Source organism: Schistocerca serialis, chromosome 8 (assembly GCF_023864345.2).
Source record: "Schistocerca serialis cubense isolate TAMUIC-IGC-003099 chromosome 8, iqSchSeri2.2, whole genome shotgun sequence".
NCBI classification, from domain to species: Eukaryota; Metazoa; Arthropoda; class Insecta; order Orthoptera; family Acrididae; genus Schistocerca; species Schistocerca serialis.
Genome location: NC_064645.1, coordinates 453189805 through 453204268, shown reverse-complemented (window position 1 = coordinate 453204268; position 14464 = coordinate 453189805). Strand labels below are relative to the sequence as shown.

At 43.0% G+C, this 14464-nt stretch overlaps 1 protein-coding gene across 2 annotated transcripts in view; it reads left to right on the top strand.

The window, feature by feature from the left end:
- Positions 1 to 14464, top strand: part of LOC126416802 (etoposide-induced protein 2.4 homolog) — a 38705-nt gene that overhangs the window by 16407 nt on the left and 7834 nt on the right. For both annotated transcript variants that reach the window (XM_050084673.1, XM_050084672.1), the window contains exon 6: positions 692 to 766. In XM_050084673.1, coding sequence (XP_049940630.1) covers positions 692 to 766 — 75 coding nt within the window. The remainder of the gene's footprint in view (positions 1 to 691; positions 767 to 14464) is intronic.

The window sequence follows — 14464 nt, the reverse complement described above, 5'->3', positions numbered from 1 at the left end:
TAAAGGCTTTTCTCAGATATGCACAGAAAGACAACCCCACCTCCCTTATCCTCCTTTTCTTCAGCTTGTCCATCAGAATAGTTAAGTTAAAATTAAGTTTAAATTATTTTAGCTGGTTATCTTGAGTAGTTATAATTTTCAGTGGATTGCAGAGTCTCTGGCCATACAGCATTTTGTTACTTAAAGTAACTGGATGTGCATTTATATAGCTTTGTTTGCTCTGATTGTTGCAATGGAGAAGAAATCTTCAGTGGAGGATGGTTATTGCACATTAGCAACCACAATGAAGTTGAAAGGGGGGGGGGGGGGAGAGAGGAAATCACCTTTTTTTTGCATGAAGCACACAGTTGTTCCAATAAATGGTACCCTGTGTCTCCCTTCATAAACCATAGCCTGGGAATGAGTTATACCAAGAAGTGACTTTCAGCTCTTGTCCACTGTTGATGTATTTCCATCATTTGTATGACCGAGAGAAAATAATTATGCCTTCTTATCGTAAAGTATCTCGCAAGTACACATGTCAGTGCTTTCATTGTGTTCTCTAGATTCCAGGTAAGTGTCCCTAATTTAGTTATTCCACAGTTTTGTTTTGTGATTAGAGTACTTCAGTTTCAGCAGCTGTATATATTCTACAGTGTTTCCAAAGTACATAATAAGTGGCGGTTTTGTAATTTGAGTGCTTCTGTTTCAGCGGCTGTATATTTTCTATGGTATTTCCTATGTTCATAATAAGTGGCAATGAAGCAGTGCCAGTAACTGGAGTCTGGTAAGTTATAGTTAATGTTCTCATTTTTTTATTGTAATGAGGTAGTAAAAAGGGCTCTGTAATAAGCCATACCTAAATTGTTGACTAAATCAATCCCATTTTTTCACAATAATCTCCTAATAGTTGTGCATCATATTCTGAGATTTTACTGTTCTGAATGACCAGTCACTAAGAAAAATCAGCATTGTCTACTGTCATTTCTCCAACAAAATCAGTTACAGTCACAGACTGTTTCCATGTTCTGTGGTGAACATCTACTACTACAGCCATCCTCTGTACACAAGTGTGTTAGCGTGATCACGTACAATCATTTTCCTTGTGTCCTCTTTCAGTTAATGTAATGTTTAGTAAGAACTTTCCTTGTGAGAGGGGTCTTCTTACTAAAGTACATATTGAGTTGTTGCCTCTTATTAGATACTTCTAATATTATAATATGTAATGTGTAATCTGAGGTTTTCCCGGCGTACAGAAATCTTGAAAATTTCTCTGGTATTCAGCCGGGTAGAGGCGTCCAAAAGGCGCCATATTTCGGCAAGCCGTCTTCTTGCCATCTTCAGGCATTCTTGGTGTCTGATTGATCTCTGATGGATGCCGACTTTATATAATCTCCACCCCTTTCCCGCAGCCTCCGTCTGGGTGCTTCCGAGCGGTCCGCAGCCGGTGGTGCGGGAAGCACGGCACCCCGCGACAGGTCATGTGCCGCAGTCCTTCTGCGGCTACGGCCACTTGCGGAACTCTGCCGTCGTGGTGACAATGCTGCTTCTTCTTCTTCTTCAGGTGTCTTGACAGGAGTGGATTTCCATGTAGACTGTCGTCGTGTTTTAATCATACTCAAAGCTGGATGCCAGACTTTGCTTAACTGGAAACTGCTGTCTTTATTTATTAGTTCGTCATGCAGCCGGATCTCCACTGCCTCTTTGAGGAGACAATCCCAGAAGGTGTTAGATTGCTGTAACACCTTTATGCCACCGTAGTTCATGTCATGTCCATGTGAGATGCAGTGCTCTGCTATGGCGGACTTGGTGGGCTGTGCGTTGTCTTTGTGGCATTTATGTTCACCACATCACTCTTGTACCGTCCGGATGGTCTGGCCTATAAACATTTTCCCACACTGGAAAAGGATGCTGTAAACTCCTGGTTTCTTGAGTCCTAAGTCATCCGCGATTGATCCTAATAATGTTTTAATTTTGGATGGAGGGCGAAACACGCACTTGACATTATATTTCCTGAGTATTCTGCCGATCTTTGCCGATATGTTCCCGACATATGGTATGATCCCCGTCGCAACCGGTTTGTCTTTGTCCTCGGAAGGCTGTGGTCTCGGCCTCCTCGGTCTTAAGGCGCGTTTTATCTGCCGGTTGTTGTAACCGTTCATGCAGAACATGGCCTGCAAGTGCTGCAATTCAGCTGCTTGGTTGTCACAGTCAGAGATTTTGCATGCTCTGTTCATCAGTGTGCTTAGAACACCCTCTTGCTGTGAAGGAGCATGACAGCTGGAGGCATGCACGTACAAATCTGTATGTGTTGACTTACGGTAGACACTGTGTCCTAGTGTGCCATCTCGTCTTCGCTTGACGAGTACATTCAGAAATGGAAACTGGTTGTTTTCTTCTAGCTCCATCGTGAACTTGAGGCATTTTGGCCTCCCTTGTCTTTCTACTAAGATGCCGAGAGGACCGAATCGTACCATATTTTGCGAAGGTCACTCATCATATCAGAATCGCAGCCGCCAACTGGATCACTAGAAGAGCTAGACTGGCCCTGGTCAGGGAGAGGATCTGGTACACTCGACACAGACTCGACGAGACCTGTAGAGAACTCTTCTCACTCCACTTGCAGCTTGCCTCGACACTCTCCCCTGACTCATGGGAGTGGGTAGATGCAGTTAGTTGGCCTCAAGCCAACAGTGCTTGGCAATCGGCCACCTGCAGACAAACTGCAAAATACGAACGCCTTGCAGCCAAACTACCGCAAGAAGTACCACAGAGAACTGTCATTAACTGTACAGGGAAAGTAATTGATGATGCTACCTTATCCGTACTTAAAAAGGTGCTGAATTTCGCACCAACACCAACAACATTACCAACAGAACAATTCAGCAGCGCGGTGGAACAGGCTGCTCTCGCACTTCCACGTGACGCTACAGAGGAAATACGATGGGGAAACATTTTGTCTACTCACCAGGGCAGCTCCCCCGAAGCCAAACATCTCCAAGGAAGAGAGGAAAGCGACTCCGAGAAGATGCCGAGACTGTCGTCCTCCCAGCAGATAAAGGGAATTGCATGGTCCTACTACTTTGTAATGTATACAAGCAAAAATTGTGCAACCCATTAGAAGACGACACCTACCGGAGAATCGAAGACGATCCTACCAATAGAGTGAAAAGGAAGACTATTGAGCTTCTCCAGCAAACCTTCGAAGATAATACGATGGTGAAGAAACTTGGTCCACGAGCAGCTGCACCTCCTAGACTTTACGGACTACCTAAAGTCCATAAGGATGGATTGCCTCTCTGCCAAATTGTAAGCAACATTGGAGCACCAACGTATGAATTAGCAAAACATCTGACGTCGATGCTCAGTCCGTTTGTGGGCAGATGTCAGCACCACATCAGAAACTCCGCGCATTTCGTCCAGCAGCTCCAGAACTTCTGATTGGGCCAAGAAGACCTCGTGGTGAATGTTGACGTGGTATCCCTCTTTACTAGGGTACCTCTAAGAGACTCCCTAAGACTCATAGGAGATAAATTCAGACCAACAGTAATGAAAGTTTTCGAATTCGTACTTATGTCAACATACTTTCTGTTCGATGGGAACTACTACGAACAAACAGATGGAGTAGCAATGGGCTGTCCGCTATCACCAGTAGTGGCCAATATGTTTATGGAGGCGTTTGAAGAAGCACTCGAGTTTGCAGCCTACAAGCTCTCTTGCTTTATTCGATATGTAGACGATACATTCATAATCTGGCCGCATGGACAACAACGCCTCAAAGACTTTCTGCTGCATCTGAATTCGCTGCACCAGAATATAAAGTTTGTGATGGAGGTAGAAGAAAACAACCAGCTTCCATTTCTGGATGTGCTCGTCAAGAGAAGACCAGATGGCACACTAGGACACAGCGTCTACCGTAAGTCGACACATACAGATTTGTACCTGCATGCCTCCAGCTGTCATCCTCCTTCACAGCAAGAGGGTGTTCTAAGCGCACTGGTACACAGAGCACGCGAAATCTCGGACTGTGACAGCCTAGCAGCTGAATTGCAGCACTTGAAGGCCGTGTTCCGCATGAACGGTTGTTGTAACCGGCAGATAAAACGCAGAGGCCAAGACCACAGCCTTCCGAAGACAAAGACAAACTGGTTGCGACAGCGCTCATGCCACATGTCGGGGCAGATAAAACGCAGAGGCCAAGACCACAGCCTTCCGAGGACGAAGACAAACCGGTTGCGACAGCGCTCATGCCACATGTCGGGAACACATCGGCAGAATACTCAGGAAATATAATGTCAAGTGCGTGTTTGCCCTCCATCCAAAACGAAAACATTATTAGGATCAGTCAAGGATGACTTACGACTCCGGAAACCGGGAGTTAACAGCATCCCTTGCCAGTGTGGGAAAATGTTTATAGGCCAGACCATCCGGACGGTACAGGAGAGATGTAGTGAACATAAACGCCACACAGACAACTCACAGCCCACCAAGTCCATCGTGGCAGAGCACTACATCTCACATGGACATGACATGAACTACGATGGCACAAAGGTGTTACAGCAATCGAACACCTTCTGGGATTGTCTCGTCAAAGAGGCAGTGAAGATCCGGCTGCATGATGAATTAATAAATAAAGACAGCAGTTTCCAGTTAAGCAAAGCCTGGCATCCAGCTTTGAGTGTGATTAAAACACAACGGCAGTCTACACGAAAATCCACTCCTGTCAGGACACCTGAAGAAGAAGAAGAAGAAGAAGAAGAAGAAGAAGAAGAAGAAGAAGAAGAAGAAGAATTGTCACCACGACGGCAGAGTTCCACAAGAGTTCCACAAGCGGCCATAGCCACAGAAGGACTGCGGCCAATGATCTGTCACAGGGTGCCGTGCTTCCCCCACCAGCCAGCGCTGCCCTTCGTCCACCACCGGCCGCAGACCGCTCGGAAGCGCCCAGATGGAGGCTGCGGGAAAGGGGTGGAGATTATATAAAGTCAACATCCATCAGAGATCAATCAGACACCAAGAACGCCTGAAGATGGCAAGAAGTCGGCTTGCCGAAATATCGCGGCTTTTGGACGACTATCCGGCTGAATATCCGAGAAATTTTCAAGATAATATGTAATACATTCCATTGTTTGATTTTGCCTGATGGCTTTTCTTCCCTCATAGCCCAGTGCAGTTTTCCTATTTTTTAGTGAATTTTCCATTGTTTAATATTACCGTGTAAGAGAAAGTGATTCACATTATATTCCAAGTATAAGTAACTGCAGCATCTGATTTTCTTCAAAAAATATTACTGGCCCTTAGTAGAACCTGCCAACATCTTGTTTAACTTAGAGAAATATATTTTCAAGGAGACAGTGAATAATGTTTCGACAACCACTGTTGGGATTATTATTATTTTCATCATCATCATCATCATCATCATCGTCACGACCACCACCACCACCTCCACCTCATTCTCAAATGTCACATGGATCATTCTGTCAGGCAGCCAAAAATTTGATGTCAAAGTCTAAGTCCATAAATAAAACTGGTTTTGCAAACAGTTTTTCTTTTTAGTTTATTTCATATCAGTAGCTTCGAATACATAAGTACTGATATTTACCAGCACTGCTGTTACCATGTGGAAGGAGTGCCTGTTATTCAGTGTTGCATTGCATTCACATTTATAGCAGGGAAGCCCCTGTAAAATGAGAACTGGTCTGGAAATCTGTCAGCCCAGCATAACATACCTACAGCATGTATGGTTCTAGTACTACCAAATCTGTGCAGTCATGAGTTTCAGAATGTGGCAAGAGTTTCACATGGGAGCTTGATGTCATTGTACGGTACCACTCAAGATAATAGGTTGTTGAAAGCAGCTACCTATCCCTTTCTGTATTTTCCATACTTATGTGAGAACATAAATATAAAACAGTTATTAATTTCATAATATCTTTTGATCTAAAGCTTTATAAATGTTGTTCATATATGTTTTAAATTATTTAGTACACTGTTTAGTAAAGGAAGTTTTGAGTGACACGGCTGTAAATGAAGCTACTTGGATGTTCTGACTGCTTTTGCTATTAGTTTCATAACATTTGTATTGAAATTGACCCTGGAATCTCAAAGCTCAGTTGGACAAAAATGATTGCAATATTTTTGTTATACAGGTATGACAGACCTCTCCCCCCTTCATCTGTGGCCAAACCAAATCACAGTTTTTAATATTTCGGACTATGAAAAATGGCTCTTTCATATGATCATAGTCTTAAATTCAGCAGCACTACTAGTAAAAAAAACTGAACATCATTCTGGCTATTATGAATTAAAGAGTAAATATAAACTGTGATTTGCAGCACAAAGTTTCCTTAGAATTGATTAATGTTTTTGAAAGAAGTTGGGAGTGGAACCTTGGAGAACACTTCATAGTACACTGCACAAGTCAGATACTACCTCATATTCTGTTGTAAGAAACTGTAAACCTGTTTCTTGCGGCTCACAGAAGTCTGAAAGAAAATGAATACTTTCTCTAATACAATAATGTTATTTATCAAAGAAAATGATCAATTTTTGATAATGTAATTGAACAGCTAAAAAATTTACTCACCAGCTGGCACTAGGAGAAAACATATTGATCAATTGTTATAGAAATGTGCAAGCTCTCGGAGCCAGTGGCTCCTCCTCCTGGCCAAAAGGAAAGGAGTGAGGATGAAGGAATAGGACTGGTGAGGTTTAGGAAATGGTGTGAGTTATGGAAAAGTTGCCAGTCCTCTTTCTTCAGCCCTCTAGCCCTCTTCCTTTCAACTCTCCTGCCAAGAGGAGCAGTCACTGGCTCTGAAAGCTTGGCCATTTCCATGAGTTTTGTGTGTTTTCTCCTGCCTCTGCTTGGTGATGAGATTTTTTTGTTCATACAATGACATAAAAATGTTATTTAGTGATATACTGTTGCATTTGTTATAAAACAATATTCCATTATTTCATGCAAAACGAAATTTATTGTCTTATCAACTTGACTTGTTTTTAAAACTGAAATGGAAAATTGAGCAATAAGTTTTGCTTGAAGAAATAGGCCAACCCTCTGTTAGACATGACCTTTGTGAAAACACCCAGTAGCAATGACTGAGGCCTATAATTATCAACATTCTTACTTAATTATTCTCTATTCTTATTTGTGAAGTCCAAGCCATGCATGTTGAAGTCAATCTGGAAAATACATGGCTGAAAAAATTTGTAACTACAAATCAGCACTATACTACTTGGTGTCCGATCATAACTGTATGACGCATTACATTTATCATTTAATTATAGTTTCTGTTTCCTTTCTGTTTGTTTCCAGTAGCCTCGCTTCCTGCTGGTGCCTGAAATAGCATTTTGTTGGGAATCTATGTGTAGGAGGTTCAGATTCAGTTTATACACAGTAGACCAGTTTGTTGGAGATTTGTGTGTCTCAGTAATAACATTGAAGCAATCCAGTTGAAAGCTTGTCTTTCAAATTTTTGGAGAGTGTCTTTGCCACAAGCAGTTACATCCATCCTATCATCAAACTTGACACTTTTTCCATGAATTCTCTCAACTTCATCATCCGTGAGCTCATGATATGGATTTATAAACCAATACAACAGTGGTTGGTATTGATGTTCCAGTTTTATTGCTCACTGAGTTAACTGGCAGTTGCTGATGCTATTATTACCCAGTAGTTTCCTGATCAAAAGTCACCTTTTGAGTTGAATAGCCCTTAAGTCTTCTTTCATACTTTCAGTGTGGCAGAACCACCAACCCCCGCTCCCTCCCTGATTTTTTCCTTTCACAGATACTTCTAAAGTTCTATGATTTGATTTGTACATAAGTGACTTCAGTCCGGTTAAAATTAATTGAAAGTAGATGCTTCACGTGTTGGAGCTGGTTTCCTCCAGGTGGAGTGCTCAACATCACACTTGAACCGCTTGCAGTTGCCAAACTGCCACATCGGTTGGGCAGTTCACTTCACTTTCAGGTCCTTGTCTGGCTTTCTTTCTTGATGTGTTTGAGTCCCAATCATGTGTCTGGCCCTTTTATTCTGTATTTCATCACCACACACACACACACACACACACACACACACACACACACACACACACACACTAACCGAATACTACTGGATCCTTCCACATGATTCAGCATCACATATTCCATTATTAAACAATGGAAACGCCAGGTAGGAATATCAACAACATAGGAAAAGACAAGTTGCTACTTACGGTAACTCAACAATTTGCAGAAGCACACAATTAAGACACTTACCTGAAGCTTTTGGCCACAGCCTTCATCAGCAAAAGAGCACCACACACCATTCGTACACACAAGCAAGTGTACCTGATGCACACTTGACTGCCATCTCCGCATCTCGGGCCAGAATGCATTCTGACTTGAGATGCTATTTTCGGTGTTCGTGTATGCATGATGTGTGCTTGCTTGTGTGTGTGAATGGTGTGTTATCTCTTCTGCTGACAAAGCCCGTGACTGAAAGCATTATGAAAGTGTTTTTTAATTGTGCCTGTCAGCAGCTTAACATATACAGTTATTATAATCATAGAGATAGGCCTGCATTAGAGAGCTTCACATGACATCGTGTGAAGCTAAATTATAGCACGCAGCAATTCATCATTGCGACTGGGTTAACAGAGTCGTACATTGAGGGGAAAAAATCTTAACACTGGGAAGGATTTGTGTGGCATAAATGAAAGTTGCTAGACATGTTTCTGTGTCTGGAAGATGATGTCCGTTCAAATTTCATGCCAGCGTAACAGCGACACTAGTAGTGCCACTATGAGGAGGCAAATCACATTTGCTTTAAGTATGTGCTGTAATGCTTGTGAGCATTAGTTACCTTGTTGATCGGACATCACGAGTTGATGTTAGTCAGGGATGCTTTTAAGGCAACAAAGACATCTTTATCAACATCTCACCCAGTTTGAAAGAGATTGTGTAATAGTGCTATGAAAGGCTGGATGTTCCTTCTGCAGTATTGCAGGGACTTGGCAGGAATGTAGCCACTGTAAACGATTGTTGGCAGTGTTGGTTATGAGAAAGCACATTGGCAGGAAGACCAGGTTCTGGACAGCCAAGTGGCACTACTGAGAGGGAAGACCATGTTTGGCGTGTGGCTCTAGCATTATCATACTACGTCAGCAGCAGAAATTTGAGCACCTCAGTGAACTTTTACAAATCAGTTACTTCAAGCACATCTCCGGGTCAGAAGCCCTGTAGTGTACGTTCCACTGACTCCAAACCACCCCCACTTGTGACTTCCGGGGTGTCAAAAGAGAGCTCATTGGAGGGCAGGGTAGAGGTTTGTTGTGTTTTCTGATGAAAGCTGGTTCTGCCTCAGTGCCACTGATGGCCCTGTGTCGGTTAGCACAATGCCAGTTGAGGGCCTGTAACCAACCTGTCTGTGTGCTAGACACACTGGACCTACACCTGGAGTTATGGTCTGGGTGCGATTTTGTGAGACAACAGGAGCACTCTTGTGGTTATCGCGTGGACCCTGACTGCAAATGTGTATGTCAGTTTGGTTATTTGACCTGCTGAGCTGCCATTCATGAACAGCATTCCAGGAGGTGTTTTCCAACCGGATAATGCTCGCCCATGTACCACTGTTGTAACTCAACATACTCTGCTGACTTCAGACACATTACCTTGGTCTTCTTGATCACCAGATCTGTCTCCAGTCAAGCAAATCATTGGAAGGGAACTCCAGCATCATCCACAAACAGCATTAACCATCCCTGTATTGACTGACCAAGTGCAACAGGCATGGACCTCCATCTCACAAACTGACATCTGGACCTGTACAACAATGCATGTATGTTTAGATTCTTGCATTTAGCAGTGTGGTGATCACACCAGTTATTAATGTACCAGCATTTCACATTTGCAATGGGTTATCTCACTCTTACATTAACCTGTGATCTTGCAATGTTAATCACATAAATATTTTATGTAAACAAATATATATCTGAAATTCTTATGTCTACATTAATTGTGTTTCGCTGTATTATTTTTTTTTTTTTTTTTTTTTTTTTTTTACCATCAGTATATATTAGGTTGGTGCATAAGTTCATAGCTTTTTCCACAAGCTTAATAAATGTAACAGTTGCACATAATAGACTTTAATTACTAGTAAATATTGGCCTTCACCATTAACAACAGCCTGGCAATGCTGTGAGCTGCAGTAACTTTTCGATTCCATGACTGTAGAAATCACATGATTTTGAGGTGAAGGACTCATCAAGCCATGTGCGGAGCACATTTTGATGTAGAAAGAAAGTTCCTTGAATGTTGTTTATTAGTGAACAGTAAAGGTGAAAATTGGAGGGCACAAGATCAGGCATATAAGGTGAATGTGGAATGTCTTTACAACCCAATTCCTGTTTAGTGTTTCTTGTCGGACTAGCAGAATGTGGGCAGGCATCGTTGTGGAGTACCATCACTTCATGTAATCTTCCAGGTTATTGTTCTTGGATTGCGTGTGCAAGACATCTCCTCAACGTCAGCAGTGATGGTTATGTCGTGGGGGAGCAATTTGTAGTATTCCACACCGTTGCTGTCCCACCAGATGTATAACATTTTCTTTTGTGGATGTGTGTAGATATTCATGTGGGAAGTTGTTGCTTTTTTTTGGGGCTCACCCGTTCCTTTCTTTTCCTTACATTAGCATAAAGATACAATTTCCCATCACCCGTAATGATAAAGGTACGAATGGTTGGTATCATTCACGAGTCAGTTGATGATGAGCAAGCAGAAATGCACATATGGCCACCCACTGAACTTTTTTTTTATTTGTCTTAGGGCTTGCAGTACCCACAAACCCAATTTGTGAACCTTCCATCATGTGCAAATGTCGCACAATATTGGAATGATTACAGTTCATCACATTTGCCAGTTCTCAAGTATACTGTTGTCAGTGTTGCCATGAGTTCTGGAAATCAGGGAATTTCAAACTTGCCAGGGAAATCAGCTGACAAAGGCTAAGGCCAAAAATTTAGTTGTGAGAGTGTGATTGTCTTTTCTATGTGCCTGTCTGCAGCTCAGTGATCATCTTTATGGTGAGAGTATTCACGCAAGTTATCTGTTGCATGGATTGATCACTGTGGTCTCATTTCGCCAACTTGGTGTCTGAGACATGTGTAGTTAGCTGGCCACACTGATAGACTTCCATGACGGGCCAAAACCGCAGGCCATTTATGTACGTATCTCTAACGGATTGAACCTGCCAATCTGAAGCCCATCATTTCCCACTAATGTGCAGGCCCTGCCCATCGGATCTAGTTTCACCGATCTGCCTGCAGGTCCAGTCCGTTTGTGTGTGGTGTAATGCAGCAGATTTTCGTGGTTTATCCATGGACTTAGGACTGCAGTGCTCCTCAGCAGGCCAGAGGCCATGGGCAACAGATATCAGTAGGAACTACGACTGTCTCATTGCAAGGACAATGTACAGTGCAGCATTTTATAGACATTTTATTTATTCTAATACATTTTGGCACTTTGAAAGTAGTTAATATATTAGAAAGTATGGTTGATAAGAGGAGGAAAAAGTGGCAGTCACTGGCAGTTTGTACACTGTGTACTCACATATATTGTGAAAGAAAAACCACAAAATACCAGTGAAATAATAGTCATAACACAGTGGGCAGTAACCGACCATAACAAACATAGTAGAACCAACGTTTTATTGGCAGTCGCCTATAGTGTTGGTTTACACAACTCATCACTGCCTAATACACTTCTTTCAAGAGGTCTACTTTTTTCTGAAATTATTTCTGAAATCAGTGAAGATATTTTAAATCTGTCTTGCGATTCCAATGAAATACATATTTTTGTCATCACATGTGTTTAGTTTTATCGAAATAAAATAACATCTGTGGTCTTAATGAAACATATATAACATTTTACTTGCTTTCTCCGTCTAAACACAGTTCATTGCAAAAGATGTTGATGTTAGTACTTTAGATTTTTGCTCACATGTTTAGAAATACAGAAGTCCTTACATTTTTTTTTGCTAACTTATGTCTTTACTTACCCTTGAGATCTCAAAATTTGTCCCACCAGGGGGCCAACAGCTCTTTGGTGGGTACATGTGTGGTGCGCATGGGTCCCTGAGCTATTGCAGCCTTATCCTTTTCTGTGCTGCTTTCCCTTCTCCTTCCCTGGCCTTCTTCCTTTCCCTTTGCCCCTTCCATTCCTTCTCTTGGCGTTCTTTTTTGTGTCGTTGTGTCGGCCTGGCTATCCTCATGACTTTGCTTCATGTTGCGGTTCTGGTTGGTTGGGTTTCCTCCTCCTTTTTGGCTTTTCTTTTTTGCTCGTGACTTGCTTCGTGACTTGCCTACATTGGTCACACTGTGATGATCTTTGTGAGAGTGACCATTTTCCAGAGATTCTGTTATTCCCCTGCTGCTGCCAGGCAGACAGGCTGCCTCCTTGAGCATTCTGCAGGGCCAACTGGCCTTTATATACGTCTGCTCTGTGCACTTTGATACCCGTCTCTAGAACTGTATTGACGCTGTCATGCAGGGTATTTCTGCCACCATTCTTCATGCTGCTGGCACTGCTGTCCCCCTATCCACAGGTCCCCCTTCTTGTCAACCAGTACCGTGGTGGACCAAGGACATAGCAGTCACTGTCCAGGAGCACTGACGGGCACTGCAACAATTTAAATGACACCATTCACAGACCGACCTCCTCGCTTTTAAGCATCTTCGTGCTGAGTCACATTACCTTATTAAGCAGAGTATAAAGGAATGCTGGGGGTGGTATGTTTCCTCCCTGGGGACATATGGCTCTTCATCGCAGGTTTGGTTCAAGCTCTGTAGTCTTCTGGGCCACCAGTGACAGTCAACTGTCCAGGGGCTTATTCTCCAAGGTGCTCTGTCTACTGATCCATTGGTCCTTGCAGAACACCTCGCGACACACTTTGCAACAGCATTGACGTCCTTTTTCTATCCTGCCACCTTTCTCCAGCAGAAACACAGAGTTGAACAGACCCACCTCCTGTTTCAACCCTCACCAGGCTGAACCCTATAATGAACCCTTCACTGAATGGGAATTTTTGCAGGTTCTTACGTCTTCACGTGACACGGCCTCAGGCCCAGATTCCATCCACAACCAGATGATGCAGCACTTGGACCTTACACTGAGGCAGTATTACTCTGTCTTCAACTACATTTGGCTCATGGGTGTCCACCCCTCACAGTGGCAAGGCAGTGTAGTTATCCCCATCCTTAAGCCTGGGAAGAACCCACATCTCTCAACAGCTACTGCCCAATTAGCCTGACAAACGTACTTTGTAAATTGCTTGAGTGGATGGCTAGCTTCCAATTATGTTGTGTACTTGACTCTCAGGGCCTTTTGTTCCTGTATCAGTGTGGCTTCCGGGAGGGACGATATCGAACTGACCATTTACTCAGATTCAAAACTGCAGATTTACTCAGATTCAAAACTGGCACCTTGTCAGGTCTTCTTTGACCTACGTAAGGAGTACCACATGGCTTGGCACCATCGCATTTTAGTTGTCCTCTATGATTGGGGCCTTCGCGGCCCCCTTCCATTTTTTTTTTTTTTTTTTCCCCCCACTGGCTCTTCCTGGTCCCTGTGGCACTTCACTCAGCAGTCCTTGGATTCAGGGGAATGGTATCTCAAGGGTTCTGTATTAAGTGTCACACTCTTCCTCATAGCCATCAGTGGGCTTGTAATCTCTGTTGGTCCTCAGGTTCCCCAGCATTGTATGTTGACAATTTTTGCATCTGGTGCAGCTCCCACTCGATAGCATCTGCTGAGTGCCAGCTCCAAGGGGCCACCCGACGGACCTCTGAGTGGACTGTCTCCCATGGCTTCCAGTTTCCTCTCTCCAAAATGTGGGTTATGCATTTTTGTCATCAGTTCATAGTACACCCTGATCCAGAACTGTATTTAGGCGACCAGCTCCTAGGTGTTAATGCACAATCCCGTTTCTTGGGCCTTTTTCTTTATGAAACTAGCAATACCCGGCGAACGTTGTTCCTCCTCTGAAAATCTTTATATGTTATAGCTGACCAGGCAAACGTTGTTTTTCCATATATATTATCTCTAGTCTATAAGAATAATGTATACGTGTAATACAACAGCCGTTGTTGGCGGGAGCTCGTGACACGAACAATGGTAATGGCCGAAAACTGTGTAGGGAATGATAAAAGGCTTAGGGATAAGTCCGGCAGTATTGGCCACTATTAGTTCTAGCGTTTCTATAGTAGATCGCACAGATTTAACAATTGCAGGCGATACACGGCTCGTCCATGAGCATACAAACACAGCGGCAATTTTGTGTCGAAACGTGTTCGCCAGCATTATGAATAAGGCCAAGCGCACACGCATCGATTTTTATTGTATGTAAAAATATTGTACGATTAAATTCTTTCAGAGGAAGAAAGGAGAGCATAGGAACTTCTTTTTTTCCACTAGAAGAATCTGATCATACGATATATTTCCACTCACT